This window comes from Microcebus murinus, chromosome 4 (genome assembly GCF_040939455.1).
Source record: "Microcebus murinus isolate Inina chromosome 4, M.murinus_Inina_mat1.0, whole genome shotgun sequence".
NCBI classification, from domain to species: Eukaryota; Metazoa; Chordata; class Mammalia; order Primates; family Cheirogaleidae; genus Microcebus; species Microcebus murinus.
Genome location: NC_134107.1, coordinates 2,997,349 through 3,016,256, shown reverse-complemented (window position 1 = coordinate 3,016,256; position 18,908 = coordinate 2,997,349). Strand labels below are relative to the sequence as shown.

At 62.7% G+C, this 18,908-nt stretch overlaps 1 protein-coding gene across 1 annotated transcript in view; it reads right to left on the bottom strand.

Moving 5' to 3' along the window:
• Window positions 1-18,908, bottom strand: part of KCNN1 (potassium calcium-activated channel subfamily N member 1) — a 23,287-nt gene extending 4,379 nt beyond the window's left edge. The window contains exons 1-8 of the mRNA XM_012735689.3: window positions 18,484-18,908; window positions 16,251-16,346; window positions 9,692-10,110; window positions 6,124-6,265; window positions 4,059-4,169; window positions 3,468-3,595; window positions 459-467; window positions 171-240 (exon numbers count right to left, since the gene is read on the bottom strand). Of these exons, the coding sequence (XP_012591143.2) occupies window positions 171-240; window positions 459-467; window positions 3,468-3,595; window positions 4,059-4,169; window positions 6,124-6,265; window positions 9,692-10,110; window positions 16,251-16,346; window positions 18,484-18,885 (1,377 nt within the window). The 5' untranslated portion in view covers window positions 18,886-18,908. The remainder of the gene's footprint in view (window positions 1-170; window positions 241-458; window positions 468-3,467; window positions 3,596-4,058; window positions 4,170-6,123; window positions 6,266-9,691; window positions 10,111-16,250; window positions 16,347-18,483) is intronic.

The following is an 18,908-nucleotide window of genomic DNA, read 5'->3' as shown; positions in this document are numbered from 1 at the left end:
GGCCCCACCTGGCCCACCTGCCCCACCCTGCCCCACCTGCCCCACCCGGCCCCACCCAGCCCCACCTGCCCCGCCCGGCCCCACCTGGCCCACCTGCCCCGCCCGACCCCCTGGCCCACCTGCCCTGCCCGACCCCCCAGCCCCCTGCCCTGCCCGCCCGGGCGGCTCACCTTGGCCAGGTCGGTGATGGTGTTGGCCTGGTCGTTCAGCTTGCCCTGCTCGATCTTCACGCTCCGGAGCCTGGGGACGGGCGGGTGGGGTGGGGGTCAGATGAGGCCACAGCAGGGCGGGGGTGGGGGGGGCCTTCGTGCACCGGCCGGGGGTTGCCTCCTGGGACGTGCACGGAGGCTGAGGCTCCCGGGGCTATTCCTCCCGCCACCGCCCACGGCGGCCGCCCTGCCCGTGACCACCCCGCGCCCCGGCTCCCGCCCGCCGCCCACCCGCCGGGAGAGACTTACTTCTGAGCCCTGGCGGCGCCCAGCGCAGCAGGAAAGAAACCACAAGGCAATTTTAATCTCGGCGCGGCCGGGTGGCACGAGCCCGACCCAGCCCGCTGCCGACCGCGACACCCCAGGGCCGGGCTGGGCGCCCTGGGTCACCATGGGTGGGGGGGGTTGCCCTTGCTCTGTGGAGGGGCCCAACCCCGGGGTCGCGGCTGTTCTCTGCCCCAACTCCAGCAGCGTCTACACGGCCCTGGCCAGGCCCCACAGTGCACCGGATAAGCCCGCCCCAGGCCCCTGGCCCCCAAGGTGGCGTTTGGTTCAGGAAACTATGCCCATGCCCTCTCCCAAGGGGACAACTGAGGCCCAGAGGGGCAGAGCCACTGCCCGTCAACACCCTGTCGAGATCCGAACCCACACCCGACACTTGGCCTCAGCACTCTTGGGCTCCGGACAGCTGCCCACGGGTGACACGCCTGTGCACAGGCTCAGCCCCATGTGGCCCCGTGTGGCAGGTGCCCAGAGGATCCAGCTCTCTGCCCCGCCCCCGGGAAGGCCCCGGCTGGAAAGCAGGAGGGGACCACAGACAAGCGGGCCCGGAGGAGCTGCAGGCTGGGCTGCCCTGGGGGAGGGGGCCGTGGAGCAGCCCGGACAAGCCTTTCAGAACTCTGTCCCTAGAGACATGTCGTCATCCTGCTCTGCTGCTGTGCCTTGGCGTCATCACAGCTCACTGCAGCCTCCAACTCCTGGGCTCAATCGATCCTCCCGCCTCAGCCTCCCGAGTAGCTGGGACTACAGGCATGCGCCACCATGCCCGGCTCATTTTTTCTATGTGTTTTTAGTTGGCCAAGTGATTTCTATTTTTATTAGAACCAGGGTCTCGCTCTTGCTCAGGCTGGTCTGGAACTCCTGAGCTCGAGTGATCCTCCCGCCTCGGCCTCCCAGAGTGCTGAGATTACAGGCGTGAGCCGCCGCGCCCGGCCTAGCACAAACATTTTTTAAAAAAATCTCATTAATGGCCGGGTGCGGTGGTTCACGCCGGTAATCCTAACACTCTGGGAGGCCTAGGAGGGAGAATCGCTCGAGGTTGAGTTTGAAACCAGCCTGAGCAAGAGCGAGACCCCATCTCTACTAAAAATAGAAAGAAATTAATTGGCCAACTAAAAATATATAGAAAAAATGAGCCGGGCGTGGTGGCGCATGCCTGTAGTCCCAGCTACTCGGGAGGCTGAGGCAGGAGGATCGCTTGAGCCCAGGAGTCTGAGGTTGCTGTGAGCGAGGCTGACGCCACGGCACTCACTCTAGCCTGGGCCACAGAGCGAGACTCTGTCTCAAAAAAAAATCTCATTAATTATTTTTAAAATATTATTCATATGTTACATAATACTTTGTATTAGATTAAATAAATACATTAAAATTTACATCACTTGTGAGTTGTTTTTTTCTTTTTTACTTTTCAAAAATGTGGATATAAGAACGTTTCAAAGGCCGGGCGCGGTGGCTCACGCCTGTAATCCTAGCTCTTGGGAGGCTGAGGCGGGCGGATTGCTCAAGGTCAGGAGTTCAAAACCAGCCTGAGCAAGAGCGAGACCCCCGTCTCTACTATAAATAGAAAGAAATTAATTGGCCAACTGATATATATATAAAAAATTAGCCGGGCATGGTGGCGCATGCCTGTAGTCCCAGCTACCCGGGAGGCTGAGGCAGGAGGATCGCTTGAGCCCAGGAGTTTGAGGTTGCTGTGAGCTAGGCTGACGCCACGGCACTCACTCTAGCCTGGACAACAAACCGAGACTCTGTCTCAAAAAAAAAAAAAAAAAAAAAAAAAAGAACGTTTCAAGCTACATACGTTGCTCACATGCTATTGTGGTGGGCAGCGCAGCCGTGGTGGGTACACTGTGGACTGTGGCCCCAAGGCAGCCAGGTGTCTGTCTTGGAAACTCAGGGTTCGTGGGGCGCGGACATGCCCGTTCATCCCCGCTGCTTCCCTGCTACCACAGCGCAGAGCTGCGTGGCTGGACAAAGACTGCCTGGCCCCTAAAGCCGGAAACATTTACTATCTGGCCCCTTGCAGAAAAAGCCGGCCGACTCTCGCTACACGCCGGGCTCACCCGAGGAACTTAAATTTCAGGTCAGGGCGCATCTCAGACTCAGCTGTAACTGGTATTGGGTGCGGCCCCTGGGATATTTTATTTATTTTATTTATTATTTATTTATTTTATTTATTTATTTATTTTTGAGACAGAGTCTCACTTTGTCGCCCAGGCTAGAGTGAGTGCCGTGGCGTCAGCCTCGCTCACAGGAGCCTCCAACTCCTGGGCTCAAGCGATCCTCCTGCCTCAGTCTCCCCAGTAGCTGGGACTACAGGCATGCGCCACCACGCCCAGCTAATTTTTTCTATATATATTTTAGTTGGTCAATTAATTTCTTTCTATTTACAGTAGAGATGGGGGGTCTCACTCTTGCTCAGGCTGGTTTTGAACTCCTGACCTTGAGCAATCCGCCCGCCTCGGCCTCCCAGAGTGCTGGGATTATAGGCGTGAGCCTCCGCGCCCGGCCGGCCCCTGGGATTTTATAAAAGCCCCCCAGGTAACTCCAATGAGTAGCTAAGGGATGAGACCCACACATATCGAGCAATTTTCTGGGAAAAGGAACAAGGAAGGAAATCAAGGTAATCTCTAATTATCCCGCAGGATTCTATAGATCAAGCCACAGGTTTAATTCTGAGCTTCCTGACAGCCAAAGCAAAGAGGGGAAATTGCTTCAACGTCTAAAGGGCAAAAAAAAATCATTGTGATGATTCCAGAAAATAAAACGGGCTTCCTGCCGCCTACGAGGGGTGGCATCAGAGCCCAGGGCCTGCCTCCTACTGGGGGTCCTCCCCTCCCCCTCAGCACAGGGGCTGCTGGCCCCAGCCGGTGGCCACCCAGCCCGGGCCGTGGGCCGTGACGGGGCCACGCTGAGCTCCGGGGGCTGCTCCGCACGGGGCGGACACAGAAACGCGAGCTGCAAAGGTGCTGGACTTACTGATGGATGGCTTGGAGGAACTTACGCTGGTGTTTCCGAACCCGGGCTTGGTCTGGCTTCCTCACCAGCCTGGTGTATTTGTGGATGAGCCACGTCTCCCTGAGAACGTTAGCCGCGGCGTTTTTCACCTGGGGCCGGGAAGAGGACCCCGCCTCAGGCTGGGCACAAACCCACCGGAGGCTCTAGAAACCTCTGGAAGCTTCCGGAAGCCTCTGGAAACCCCCAGAAACGGGTGCCCGGACTGTAAGGCAGGGGGATGGGGTTCATGCCCTCACGTCTGCGTGTGTGCACGTGTGCCTGACATGTTCACGGCCCGCACCACGGGTAACCCAGTGAGTGTCCATGTGCAGACTTGGCCCTCACTTTCAACCTGGGGAAACCGAGGCACGGAGCAGTCAGCCTGCCGAGGTCAGAGAGCTGGCCACAGCTGGATGTGAGCGGGCACACGGGTGGACACCTGAGGTCATCTCGGCGTCCCTGCGCCCAAGGCCTGCAGGTGGGCGGCGGGCGGCAGAGCCCGGACGGTGTGGGGCCGCGGGGGGCCGGTGGCCGGCGGGCGCGGGCAAGGCAGGGGGCCGCCCTGGTCCTCACCCGCTTGGTGAGCTGCGTGTCCATCATGAAGTTGTGCACGTGCTTCTCGGCCTTGGTGAGCTCCAGCTTCCGCGCCACCACGGCCACCACGAGCGCCGTGCAGCCGGCTCCCTGCGTGGGGGCGGGGCGTCAGCGTCCTGCGCGCGCTGCCCCCTCCGCCAGGAAGCCCGCCCCGATCTCACCCGCCCCGGGACCCCGGGAGCCTGGACACGGCTGCGGAGGGCGCGGGCCAGCAGATGAGTTCAGCGCCACCAACCCCGCCCCTGCCCCTGCTAGGGAGAGGGTAAACTGAGGCTCGGAGATCAGCGAGCGGCGGGCAACGCGCAGGCGCGGGCCGGGCTGGGGGGACCGCGGCGGCGGGAGCGTTTGGGAGTCTCCCCGTGGAGAATTAGGAGTCTCGCGACGGGAATGGGGGCTCGCTGTGCCGCGAGAGATAACGGGGGCCGTGAGCGCCGGACACCGGCAGGTGCGGCGAGCCGGGCGGAGGGGCGCGGGGGGACCTGGAAGCCCGGTCTCAGGAAAAGCCCTGTCCGCGGGGACAAAGCGACCAGCCGGGACCCGCGCGAGGGACGCCACCCAGCGAGGAGAAGCCGCGTCGCGGGAAACGGCCGGCGGCAGCGCGAAGCCACGCGGACCCCAGCGCGGCCGCCGCACGCGGGACCCGGGCTGAACGCGGGCCGAGGCTCTGGTCTCCCGGAGGAGCCGCCACCTGACAGCCCCGTCCTAGGCAGGGCCCGAGGCTTTTCCGTTCTGCCCGGGCTCTCCGGGTCTCGGTTTGTCGTATTATCCGGGTGGTGGTGACATTCGCTCATTTGTTTTTGGGTTGTTTTTTTTTTTGAGACAGAGTCTCACTCTGTTGCCTGGACTACAGTGCCATGGCGTCAGCCTCGCTCACAGCAACCTCAGACTCCTGGGCTCAAGCCATCCTCCTGCCTCAGCCTCCCGAGTAGCTGGGACCACAGGCATGCGCCACCATGCCCGGCTAATTTTTTCTATATATTTTTAGTTGGCCAATTAATTTCGGGGGATTAAATTTAGCGGGGCACGATGGAGCACACTTGTAGTCCCAGCTACTCGGGAGGCTGAGGCGGGAGGACCGCTTGAGCCCAGGAGTCTGAGGCTGCACTGAGCCGTGATGACGCCACGGCACTCTTCCTGGGGCAACAAAGTGAGACCCTGTCTTGAAAAGAAAAAGAAAGGACACTGTGGCAGGGACAGTGTTGGTCCTGTTTCTGCAAGGACTAACGACAAGTCTCTCTGTGCTGAGAAAAGGAAGGGCACGCTCGGGCAGGGCGCAGGGCCGCCGCTGGGAACGGGACCAGGGTGGCTTCTTTTGGCCCGTTTGGCTTTGCTGACTTTCCGAGAATGACCTCAGTGACCGGGCCGGGGGCGGAGTGGAAACCGAGGCAGGCCAGGCGGGGAGAGGCCTTCGTGACTGTGCGTCCGCGGGCTCCTGACCCAAAACACGGAACAAGCATGTGTGGGCACGAAAGACCCTTGGAGAGAAAGAAGGTTCCGGAAGGGGCAGGCACCAGACATCCAGGGAAGGCAGACTTGACAGGTTTGGGGGGGGAGATGGGGTGCTGCCTGGGCCCACTGAGTCACGCGAGACAAACTTTACCGTGTGGAGACTTGGGGGCACCCCCAAAGTCGGCCAAGGATGGAGATGTGGGCTGGGGGGGCACGGCCTGTCGGGGGTGGGGTGGGCGGGGTGTCTAAGCATCCCCCCTCCCCCCCGCCCTGCATCCCAGGGCTGCAGAGAAACTGGGCTTCGCAGAGTAAAGGAGAGATGAGGACACTGCACTCAGAGTGGACCACAGCTTCTGGCCGCCAGGCCCGGTGGGGGCTGCGGATGGGGGCGGGCAGGCCCTTGGGGGGCAGGCCCACGGGGGGCAGGCCCACGGGGGACACGTGGGTGCCGCTTCCCTGGGAACCAGGGGGAAGGAGCAGGGCTGGGGAGGGCGGGGCTGAGGCCAGGACGGATGGGAGTGAGCTCCCCGTCGGCGGGGGTGTGCAAGGGCCACCGGCGCAGCGGGAGGCGGGCCCTGGGGGGCCGGGCCCTTACCATGATGCCGGTGAGCAGGCACACGCCCTTGCCGCAGTAGGTGTGTGGCACCATGTCGCCATAGCCGATGGACAGGAAGGTGATGGAGATGAGCCACATGGCCCCCAGGAAGTTGCTGGTCACCTCCTGCTTGTCGTGGTACCTGAGGGGGGCGGGGCGGGGGGTGGGGGGCTCGGTCAGCCCACATGGGTCCCTCCGCGGCCACCACGACCGCGGGGGCAGGGCGGGGACTGCTGCGGGTGCCTGGTGCCCCTGGGGGCGGGGGGCACACGCCCTCTCCCCCTGCACCCCTTCCGACCTCGAGGGAACACACGCCCCCCCCAGACAGACACACAGACAGACGGGGAGACGGGCGGCCGCAGCGCCAGAAGCAGCAAGGAGTGGAGGCGAGGACTCAGGTCAGACACCAGGAAGAACTCCCCCCCCAGTGCTGAGGGCCGTTAGGAGACGGGGGCGCGTGGGGGGGCAGCACCCCGGGACTCGATGTGGAGGGAACACGAGCCCCCAGCGCCAGCGGGCAGCTGCCTTGGCACCGTGGGGGGCCTGGGGCTCTACTCTGGTATCTGGGGGGACAGGCCCCCAGGCCTCGGAAATGACTCCACTTAGTCCCGGTCACAGCCAGGGCTGGGACTCGGCCACAGGGCCGGGCTGGGCCGGGCTGGAGGCCGAGGGGTTGCTCAGCTCAGCCCCTCCCCAGACCCCGGGGCTGGCCCCTCTGGCCCCCTGTCCCGCCGGCGCGGGAGGCCCTTTGCGGGGACAGCCGTCTCCTTCCCAGCACGCAGGGCGTGGGGCGCAGGCCGCCGTGGGGGGCACGAGCACTCGGGGGCTCGAGGTCGGAGGCGGAGCCCCGGCCCGGGCACAAAGGGGCAGTTTCGGGGAGCGGGTGACAGAGCCCCCGGGATGGAGCGGAGCGGAGGGGGAACAACCCTGAAATCGGCTGTCTGGGGTCCCTGCCCCTGCGAGGGCCGGACGCATTCCAGCCCCTCCAGCCCGGCTGTCCCCGGCCGCTCGCTGGGGGTTGGGGGTTCCAGGCCTGGTGGAACCCCGTCTTACACCCGGGCCTCCGCGCGCCACGCGGCCCCGCCCCGCAGGGGGCAGGAGGGGCGGGGCCGAGCAGGTGGCCGAGTGCGCCCCAGGCCTGGCGGGAGCTACTGGGGGCGCGGGGCCACGCGGGAGCAGGCGCGGGGAGGCATGCAGGGGGGCGGGCAGGGGGGGCGCGGAGCGAGGCAGGGGCGGGGCTTCAAGCGCTGTCGCGGGGCTCAGGATTTAGGATTGGCTGCCCGCCGGCCCCGCCCCGTCCCCACCCCCAGCGGTGGGCGGAGCCCTGCATGACCCCGCCTGGACCTCGTACGGCGCCCCTCCTGCCCCCGCCCCGACGGGCGAGGGCTGCGGACTGGCCCCGGTCACAGCAGGGCTCCAGGAGACCAGGCGCCCCGGACGGCAGGCCGCGAACACGGCAGGGGCTGGGCCCTCCAGCTAGCCGGACACCGGCCTAGGCGGGGGAGGACCGGCAAAGGGGGGAGGACAGGGAGCCGGGCGCAGCGGCCCGACCGCAGATCCCCCAGGGCCCCTCTGGGGACCCCGCCGGCTGGGCACAAGGCAGAGAAGGCCCCTCCTACGCCCTGCCAGGCCCTCTGGTCTCTGGAAACGACCAGAAATCAGGTCCCCAGGCAAGTCCCTTCCCCCTCAGAGCCTCAGTTTCCTCATCTGTAAGATGGGTTGAGGTGGCCGGGCAAGGTGGCTCACACCTGTAATCCCAGCACTCTGGTAGGCCCAAGGCCGGTGGATTGCTCGAAACCAGCCTGAGCAAGAGCGAGACCCGTCTCTACTAAAAATAAAAAGAAATTAATTGGTCAACTAAAAATATATATAGAAAAAATGAGCCGGGCGTGGTGGCGCATGCCTGTAGTCCCAGCTACTCGGGAGGCTGAGGCAGGAGGATGGCTTGAGCCCAGGAGTTGGAGGTTGCTGTGAGCGAGGCTGACGCCACGGCACTCACTCTAGCCCGGGCGACAGAGTGAGACTCTGTCTCAAAAAACAAAAAAGATGGGTTGAGGTTCTCAAGTCGGGAGCAGCTCCCTTCCTGCAGACCGGCGCGCTGGCGGGAGGACAAGCCAGGCCCCAAGCGTGGGGCCTCTGTCCCTCCACCCCCCACGCTGGCCTTCGGGGTCCCCGAGGCTCGGAGGAGATGCCCGTGGCCGCAGCCGCACAGCAGCCTGCCTCCCTCGGCCCAGGGACTCAGCCTGACCCGGCCCCAGCCCGTCCTTGCCGTGACAGGGTGCCCGCCGGGCTGACCCCCGCGGCCCTCCCCTCCGGCAGCTAATCTTAAATTCCTGGCGGGCGGGGCGGAGGCGGTGGCAGCTCTGCGCGCACAGCTGGGCGGAGAGTGGGACTCACATGTTCTCCCTACAGTCCGGTGGGGCGGGCACAGGGGAGAAGGAAAGCTGGTTAAACGTGGGGCGGGGCAGAGGAGCGTGGGGGCGCCCCTGTTCCCGCCGCCTCCAACGCCAGGGCGGGAGATGGGAAGTCAGCATCCCGGGGGGGGGGGGGAGGAGGAGGAGGAGGAAGAGGAGGACGAGGAAGGGGAGGAGGAGGAAGAAGGGAAGGAGGAAGGGGAGGAGGAGGAGGAAGGGGAGGAAGAGGAAGAGGAGGAAGGGAAGGAGGAAGGGGAGGAGGAAGGAGGGGAGGAGGAGGAGGAAGAGGAGGAGGAGGAAGGGGAGGAGGAGGAGGAAGGGAAGGAAGAGGAGGAGGAGGAAGAAGGGAAGGAGGAAGGGGAGGAGGAAGGAGGGGAGGAGGAGGAGGAAGGGAAGGAGGAGAAGGAAGAGGGGGAGGAAGGGGAGGAGGAGGAGGAAGGGGAGGAGGAAGGAGGGGAGGAGTAGGAAGAGGAGGAGGAGGAAGGGGAGGAGGAGGAGGAAGGGAAGGAGGAGGAAGAGGAGGAGGAGGAGGAGGAAGGGGAGGAGGAGGAGAAAGAGGAGGAGGAGGAAGGGGAGGAGGAGGAAGAGGAGGAAGGAGGGGAGGAGGAGGAGGAAGAGGAGGAGGAGGAAGGAGAGGAGGAGGAAGGGGAGGAGGAGAAGGAGAGGAGGAGAAAGGGGAGGAGGAGGAGGAAGGGGAGGAGGAAGGGGAGGAGGAGGAGGAAGGGAAGAAGGAGAAGGAAGTGGAGGAGGAAGGGGAGGAGGAGGAGGAGAAGGAGGAGTGTGAGACCCTGGGGAGGGCCGGGGAGAGAGCAGGGCCCCCCTCCCCAGGTGGGGGGGTGAGGACAAAGGGCTGCAGTCCCCAGGGATGCTGCCACCAACTGAGACCACAGGGTGTGTCTCAGAGTCGGGGAGGCCCGGGGTCCCCAAAGTCCCCCGGGGAGGTGGGGGATGGGGGAGGTGGGGGAGTGGGGGAGGTGGGGGAGGTGGGGGATGGGGGAGGTGGGGGAGTGGGGGATGGGGGAGGTGGGGGAGGTGGGGGATGGGAGAGGTGGGGGATGGGGGAGGTGGGGGATGGGGGAGTGGGGGATGGTCCGTAGGGGGTGGAGGGTGGGGGTGGGGGCTGGGAGGAGGGGGGCGGGGCGGGGCGGGCGCACCTCTCGCACACGCGCACGGTCCAGGCGGCGACGACCCAGGAGGAGATGCTGAAGACGAGCAGCACGGTGCCGGGGCAGACGGTCATGAGCGTCTTCATGACGAAGCGCGTGTTGAAGGTGATCTTGTTGAGCGCGCCGATGCTGCGGCTCGACGCGTCCGTGAAGATCCTGCTGTGCAGCAGCATGACGCGGCCCAGCAGGTAGAGGCGCAGGAACATGGGGATGGACAGCAGCACGTCCACGTCCGCCTCGGCCACCGACGGCGCGTACGTGAAGGCCAGGCGCGCGGTCCACGTGAAGCGGTAGTGGCCGGGCACCGGGTGGATGGCGCACACGGCCAGCTCCAGCGAGATGAGCAGCACGCGCTCGCGCGTCATGGCGATGCGCCAGTCGTCCGCGCCGTTGTCCACCATGAACAGCTGCGGGCGGCGGGGGCGGCGCTGGGTTTCGGGCGGGGTCGAGGCCCCGCTCCCAGCCGCGGCCCGACCCGCCAGCCCGGACTCTGCGAAGGGAAGGACGGTGCGGGCAAAGCCCCCTAGTTCTGGCCCGGTGCAGTGGCGCACGCCTGTAACCCTGGCACTCTGGGAGGCCGAGGCGGGAGGATCGCTCGAGGTCAGGAGTTCGAGACCAGCCTGAGCAAGAGCGAGACCCCATCTCTACTATAAACAGAAATTAACTGGCCAACTAATATATATAGAAAAAAATTAGCTGGGCATGGTGGCGCATGCCTGTAGTCCCAGCTACTCTGGAGGCTGAGGCAGGAGGATCGCTTGAGCCCAGGAGTTGGAGGTTGCTGTGAGCGAGGCTGAAACCACGGCACTCTAGCCGGGGTGACAGAATGAGACTCTGTCTCAAAAAAATTAAAAAACTCCCTAGTTCTTGGCATTGGCCACGATGGAGACTAACCATCCCACGGGGTCCCCCCAAAAGTTGGACAGATGGCCTGGCAGCCCCTCTCCTAGCCGCGGGGTGAGGAGAGAGGTGAGCCCAGCAGGGGATGAAGACGGGTGCCCGGCAAGGCCGCGTGCAGACACCTTCGCAGTCAGAGCGGGCGCAGCCCGAGCGCCCCACGGACGCGGGCGCGTCTCGCGCGGCACAGCCAGCGCTCGCTGAACGTCGCCGACGCGTTTTCGGGAACTGCGACGTTTAGCAAAACGGTACGGAACGGAACCGACTTTCCCAAAGGCTGACGGTCACAAAAACATCCACAACCTCCTAAGTAAAGACCCAACGCACTTTTTTAACATTTGGTGTTGAAATAAACGGGAGCTGTACGTACATGCGTGGGGGAGCCATAAAAAAACAAACAAACAAACAAACAAAAAAAAACCCAGCGCACCTACGCGCAGGTGCAGTGTGAGGATTACTTTGGGGACGATTGGATCCAGTGCGCAGGCGCCGCGCGCGGCCCAGGGCGAAGCTGCGGGGTCCGTGGAGCAAACGCGTTTCACTGCGCAGGCGCAGGTTGGTAGGGCTAGGGGCTGGGCGCGGGCAGGTCAGGAACTTGGGTTCCGAAGCAGTTTCTGCTTCCAAATTCAGAAATTTGGAAGCTCCAGAAATTCAGAGTCCTAGGGGGCCCAGCTAAGTCTCAGCCGCTCAAGCAAGACTGGAACGAGGTGATTAAAGTGTTGCTGGATACAGCCCTGCCTGATCTCCTTTGTCGGAAGGAAAAAATTGGCAACTGTTAGGCCTTCAAGACGGCCTATCCATCGGAGACTTTCTCCGTAAGACAAACAGATGCAACCAAAATGTCATCTAAGAGGGATCCTCGTTATAATAGTGGCTAGTCAAAAAATAAAATAAAAATAAAAATACATGAAAAAAAATTGCAGTGCAGGGTTTCGGGCGGCTGGAGCCTAGCCCGGCTGCCCAGGTGCCACGCGGGCACCAGCCCTGGACGTCACGGGCCGGTCGCAGGGCGCACGCACACCCCGACATTCGCTCAGGCGGCCGAGCACAGGTGCCGATTCATCCGCGCGCAGGGCCGCGGGCGCGGGAGGAGGCCGGGTACGCAGGGAAACCCGCGCGGGCGGGGGAACGCGCGTGCGCACTGCACCGGCGGCCACACAGCACGTGTCTTCCATCCACAGAGACGGACAGAGACGCGGCCCTGCACGCTACGACTTGGGGGAACCTCCAAAACATGCCCAGTGAGGCCGGGCGCCGAGGCTCACGCCTGTCATCCCCGCACTCTGGGAGGCCGAGGCGGGAGGATCGCTGGAGGTCAGGAGTTCGAGACCAGCCTGAGCAAGAGCGAGACCCCGTCTCTACCAAAAATAGAAAGAAATTAATTGGACAATTAAAAATATATAGAAAAAAGTAGCCAGGCGTGGTGGCGCATGCCTATAGTCCCAGCCACTCGGGAGGCTGAGGCAGGAGGATCGCTTGAGCCCAGGAGATTGAGGTTGCTGTGAGCGAGGCTGAGGCCACGGCACTCTAGCCCGGGCAACAGAGTGAGACTCTGTGTCAAAAAGAAAAACAAACAAACAAAGAAAACAACACACAGCGAATGAGAGAAGCCACAAAAGGCGGCCGTGCAGGGCGGCGGGGGCAGCAGGGTCACCCGGCCCCAGGAGCCCCGCGGGAGGTGGAACGTGGGACCAGGAAGGAGGACTCAAGAGCCCGAGGGTGCAACGGCACGGGGCCTGCTGGGTTTTGAGCTTGCGTGGGGTCTGCCTGTCCCCTGCGTCTTGTCCCCTCCCCTCGCGGCCCCTGTGTCGGGCCCGGCACTGCGGGTGGGGGCGTGGAGCCCACCCGGCCGGCCTCACGGGCTGGCCTCTGCAGGGGATTTTGTCCCGGGGCGAACCAGCCCTCGAGGCCCCCCAGCTGGGTGAGGTGGGCCGAGAAGAGGCTGTGGGCTGAGACCCCATGCCGGGACGGGTTGAGATTTGGGGGGCTTTGGGGAGTGGAGGGGGTCAGGTGAACCCACAGAGACGGGAAGCAGATGGGTGGCTGCCGGGGGTTGGGAGAGGGGGAACAGGGGAGTGACTGCCTATGGGGACGGGGTCTCCTCTTGGGGGGGTGAGAATGTTCTGGAACTAGACAGAGTTGACGGTTGCACAACATTGTGAATGTACGAATGCCACTGAACTACATGCCTGGCTAATTTTTAAAAATTTTTCTGTAGTGATGGGGTCTTGCTATGCTGCCCAGGCTGGCCTCAAGCACGATCCTCCCACCTGGGCCTCCCAAAGTGCGGGCGTTATACAGGCGTGAGCCGCCGCCGCGCCCGGCCTTCCGAACGCGTGTATGACTCACAAGAATCGATTTTTTCCCCTTTTCACGTCTCATTTTAAAACAAGAAGCAATAAAGTCATTCTAAAATAAGGAAACGAAAAAAAAAATCGCTTCCCTAAAATGTCGTGGCGGCAGCTCGTTCTAGGGCCGCCTCCGAGAGTGCATCCGAGGAGCGTGGGCGCCAAGGACACGCCGCCTGGCGTCGCCGCACCCCTGGGGCCTTGAAGGGGACCCGGCCGTGTTCAGGGCTGGGGAGGAGCCCCGAGACACCTCACGGTTTCAGCGTGTGCACAGCGCCGGGACGGCCGTGTGGAGCCGCAGGCCAAAGGTGGCCTTGAGAATCATCCTGCCGCCCTCTTAATGTAAATGCTGATCTTGGCTCATCACGGAATTTTCTGGCATTTATTTAGATTTTTTGTAAATGCCACATTAAAATAATATTTATCCTGACAGCTGAGTTTCTTGTCCCTCCCGTCTGCTCAGTGCCAAGGTTAGCGCCTCCCGCCCAGGCCCCTGGCTCCGGCGGGAGGGGTCCCACTGTGTGCCCGCGCCCTGGGCGTTCCCCGGCACCCTCAGAAGCAGCCCCACTGGGCTGTTTTGTCCTGAAATATAGGTCGCGTGTCCCACAATTCGCCCGTCTCCCGTTCGAAGCGTGCAGTTCAGTGGCGTCCAGTACGTTCACGGCTCTGCGCAGACGCCGCCCCTGTCTACAGCGACCCTAAACATTTCCGCCACCCCAAAGGGACACCCGTCCCTGTCGGCGGTCACTTCCCAGCCCCTGGCAGCCACCCATCTGCGTCTGGCTCCGTGGGCCTGCCCGCTCGGGACATTCCGCGTCCCTGGGGCCACGCCGCGCGGCCTGCCGTCTGCCTTCCCTCGCCGGGCGGCGGCTGCTGCTGGCCACCGTCCCTGCAGCGCGCGTCGGAACTGGCCACCGGCTGCAGCGTGCTCCCCTCAGGAGAGACCCGGTGGCAGCCGAGCCCCCTGCCTGCAGCTCGGCGCGCGCCCTCGCTGCCAGACAGGGTCCTTACAAGTGTCACCGATTTAAAGTGACATCAGGCCGGGCGAGGTGGCTCACGCCTGTAATCCTAGCACTTTGGGAGGCCGAGGCGGGCAGATTGCTCAAGGTCAGGAGTTCGAAACCAGCCTGAGCAAGAGCGAGACCCCGTCTCTACCAAAAATAGAAAGAAATTAATTGACCAACTAAATATATATATATACAAAAAATCAGCCGGGCATGGTGGCGCATGCCTGTAGTCCCAGCTACTCGGGAGGCTGAGGCAGGAGGATCGCTTGAGCCCAGGAGATTGAGGTTGCTGTGAGCGAGGCTGACACCACGGCACTCACTCTAGCCTGGGCAACAAAGTGAGACTCTGTCTCAAAAAATAAAAAATAAAATGAAAAATAAAAAAAAATAATAAAGTGACATCACATGTTTGCCTTCTGTGCAAGTCAGTAGGTTAAAAATAAATAAATAAATAAATGAAGTGACATCACTAATCCAGTAGGAGCGGAGTCCCTCTACAAAGGGCCGATTTGGACACAGGCTCCCGCACGGGAAGAGCCACGTGAACCTCCGGGCAGAGATGCCAGTGATGTGTCCCCAGGCCAGGGAACTCCAAAGATTGCTGGCGTCCCCGGCCAGGAGTCAGGGGCAGAGTCTGGGGCAGGTTCTCCCCCGCGGCCCTCAGGAGAAGTCAGCCGGCTCACCTGGACCTCAGGGGTCCAGTCTCCAAGCTGTGAGCCGCCACCCTGCGATGACAGCCCAGGCCAACCCGGCGGGCTGACGCTGCAGCGTGCAAACACGCTACACTGTGTCCTACGAACACGCTACACTGTACCATAGGAACGTGCTACACTGTATCGTAGGAGCGCGCTACACTGTATCGTACAAACACGCTACACTGTATCATACAAACACGCTACACTGTATCATACAAACGCGCTACACTGTATCGTAGGAACGCGCTACACTGTATCGTACACGCGCTACACTGTATCATACAAACACGCTACACTGTATCGTAGGAACGCGCTACACTGTATCGTACGAACACGCTACACTGTATCGTACAAACACGCTACACTGTATCGTACAAACACGCTACACTGTATCGTACAAACACGCTACACTGTATCGTACAAACACGCTACACTGTATCGTACAAACACGCTACACTGTATCGTACAAACACGCTACACTGTATCGTAGGAATGCGCTACACTGTATTGTAGGAGCGCGCTACACTGTATCATACAAACACGCTACACTGTATCGTACAAACACGCTACATTGTATTGTAGGAGTGCGCTACACTGTATCGTACAAACACGCTACACTGTATTGTAGGAACGCGCTACGCTGTATCGTACACACACTACGCTGTATCTAGCCGCTTGCCTGTTGCTGGACGTTGGGACATTGTTCCTACTTTCTGGCTACTGTGAATGGTGTTCTAAACGCTCGTGTGCAAGTTTTCCCACAGATGAAGGATCCCATCCCTCTCGGGTATGTAGCCAGGAGAGGAACTGCCAGGCCATAGGGTAACTTTAACTATTTGAGGGGCTGTCAGGCTCCTGTCCCCGTGGGTCGCACCCAAAGACATCTGCACGCAGCGTAACGCAGGCGGGACTTTCCTGCACCCATTGCCCGCCAGACCGTGGCTCCTCGAGGTCAGGGATCAGAGGCCAGAGGTCAGGAGCCAGATCCAATGCCCGCTGCTGTCCCCAGACTCTGGCACCAGCCCCGGGTGACGTCTGTCCGAGGTGCCCTGAGCTGGGCTCTCCCGCTGCCAACTTGATTTTGATTAAGGCCTGAAAGAGGAGAACAAACTCCCCGGCACGCACTGAATCTCTAAAAAATCGGGCTCCAAAGCCGGGCACGGTGGCGGCAGGTGCCTGTAGTCCCAGCCAGTGGGGACGCTGAGGCAGGGCGATCGCTTGAGCCATGGAGTTGGTGGCTGCGCTGAGCTGTGATCGCGCCCACGAATAGCCACTGCACTCCAGCCTGGGCAACCTTTCAAGTCTTCACTGATTTAAAAAAAAAAAAAAATTCGGGTTCCCGTCCAATTGCAAAAGGGGCCCCGTGCCGCAAACCCCTGTCTCCAGGGCTGCAAACCCGCAGCAGCCCCAGGGCGTGCAAGCAACTGGCCTGCCCCAGAGTCCCGCTCGGCCTCCTGCTTACAGTGTGGGCCCCCGAGGGAATCCAGAGTTCTCCTACGGGGAGCACAGGCATGGCTTTCTCTGGGAAGCTGGGGACCAGGGGGCTCGGGGTGCGGGGAGAGGAGCGGCCCCCGCCCGCCGCCGTCCGCTGGGCACTGACCTGGATCTCGCGCGCGTGGTACAGGACCACGAGCCCCAGGAGGATGACGGTGGAGAGGCTGATGAGGCATTTGAGTGCAAACGAGTACAGAGACTCCTGCGCGGGGAGAGACGGGAGACGGGTGGAGACCCCGAGAAGGTGCCCCGCCCCGCCCCGCCCCGGCCCCCGGGCTCCCCCCTGCGGCTTCCCGCTAGGTCCCCGGTCCTGGGGCCGCTGCGTGTGAAAGAGCTTCCTCACGGCTGGGCCACACTCGGCTGGGCCACACTCGGGAGGTGACACTCCCGTCCTTACTGCTTAGGCCTGGGCTGACACAGGCGCAGCGCTCCACAGTTTACAAGGCCTGGTCTGACACAGGCACAGCGCTCCACAGTTTACAAGGCCTGGTCTGACTCAGGCACAGCGCTCCACAGTTTACAAGGCCTGGTCTGACTCAGGCGCAGCGCTCCACAGTTTACAAGGCCTGGTCTGACTCAGGCGCAGCGCTCCACAGTTTACAAGGCCTGGGCTGACACAGGCAGAGCACTCCACAGTTTACAAGGCCTGGTCTGACTCAGGCACAGCGCCCCACAGTTTACAAGGCCTGGGCTGACTCAGGCGCAGCGCTCCACAGTTTACAAGGCCTGGGCTGACACAGGCAGAGCACTCCACAGTTTACAAGGCCTGGTCTGACTCAGGCACAGCGCTCCACAGTTTACAAGGCCTGGGCTGACTCAGGCGCAGCGCTCCACAGTTTACAAGGCCTGGGCTGACACAGGCAGAGCACTCCACAGTTTACAAGGCCTGGTCTGACTCAGGCACAGCGCCCCACAGTTTACAAGGCCTGGGCTGACTCAGGCGCAGCGCCCCACAGTTTACAAGGCCTGGTCTGACTCAGGCACAGCGCTCCACAGTTTACAAGGCCTGGGCTGACACAGGCAGAGCGCTCCACAGTTTACAAGGCCTGGTCTGACTCAGGCGCAGCGCCCCACAGTTTACAAGGCCTGGTCTGACTCAGGCACAGTGCTCCATAGTTTACAAGACGTGGTCTGACTCAGGCACAGTGCTCCACAGTTTACAAGACCTGGGCTGACTCAGGCACAGCGCTCCACAGTTTACAAGGCCTGGTCTGACTCAGGCACAGTGCTCCACAGTTTACAAGACCTGGGCTGACTCAGGCACAGCGCTCCACAGTTTACAAGACCTGGTCTGACTCAGGCACAGCGCTCCACAGTTTACAAGGCCTGGTCTGACTCAGGCACAGTGCTCCACAGTTTACAAGACCTGGTCTGACTCAGGCACAGTGCTCCACAGTTTACAAGACCTGGTCTGACTCAGGCACAGCGCCCCACAGTTTACAAGGCCTGGGCTGACTCAGGCGCAGCGCCCCACAGTTTACAAGGCCTGGTCTGACTCAGGCACAGCGCTCCACAGTTTACAAGGCCTGGGCTGACACAGGCAGAGCGCTCCACAGTTTACAAGGCCTGGTCTGACTCAGGCGCAGCGCCCCACAGTTTACAAGGCCTGGTCTGACTCAGGCACAGTGCTCCATAGTTTACAAGGCCTGGTCTGACTCAGGCACAGCGCTCCACAGTTTACAAGGCCTGGGCTGACACAGGCAGAGCGCTCCACAGTTTACAAGGCCTGGTCTGACTCAGGCGCAGCGCCCCACAGTTTACAAGGCCTGGTCTGACTCAGGCACAGTGCTCCACAGTTTACAAGACCTGGGCTGACTCAGGCACAGCGCTCCACAGTTTACAAGGCCTGGGCTGACACAGGCACAGCGCTCCACAGTTTACAAGGCCTGGGCTGACACAGGCAGAGCGCTCCACAGTTTACAAGGCCTGGGCTGGCTCAGGCAGAGTGCTCCACAGTTTACAAGGCCTGGTCTGAGTCAGGTACAGCGCTCCACAGTTTACAAGGCCTGGGCTGACTCAGGCGCAGCGCCCCACAGTTGCTGTGGACTCAGCCGAGCCCGGCATTTCTCAGAGCTGTCGCCGGGCCGGGCGTCACAGGGACGGAACCTCGCAGTGTCTGAGGCCGTCTCACTGGGGACAGCACTTCACGCTCACAGGCCGATGCCGCTCGGCCTGGCGCACGGGGTGGCACGGGGTGCAGGTCCCCACGCCCGGGGCGGCATGCGGGGGGCGGGACCCCCCTCCCGAGACCCCCAGGCACCCCTTGCCCGTCTTGGGGGGCCGCCGCAGCCCGACCCACGCCCAGGGGCCTCCCGGGGGTGCAGGGCGGGGGCGCCTACCTTGGTGTACACCCCCCAGGACAGCTCCGTCTCCGTCACCATGACGACGATGCCGAACATGCCGAAGATGAGCGCGTAGTCGCTGAGCCGCTTGCGCTTCTCGAACAGTGCCCGCCGGTGGCCCAGGCGGTGGCCCGCGCTGGGGGGCCTCCCCGAGCGCCCCTGCCCGCCCGGCCCATCCTCCTCCTCCTCCTCCTCCTCCTCGTCCTCCTCGTCCTGGTCCTGGGGCTGCCCCCGGGCGCTGCCGGGCGCGGGCCGGGCCGGCTCGCTCTTGGCCACCACCACCTGCAGGCCGGGCCCGTGCGGGGGCTGCGCGGGGCGGCCGGCCTCGGGGTCCGGGGGTTCGCGGCCCGGGGCGCCCAGCGGCCGCCCCGCGCTGCCGTTGTGGCTGTGGCTGTTCATGGCCACCCGGGCGCGGGGCCGGG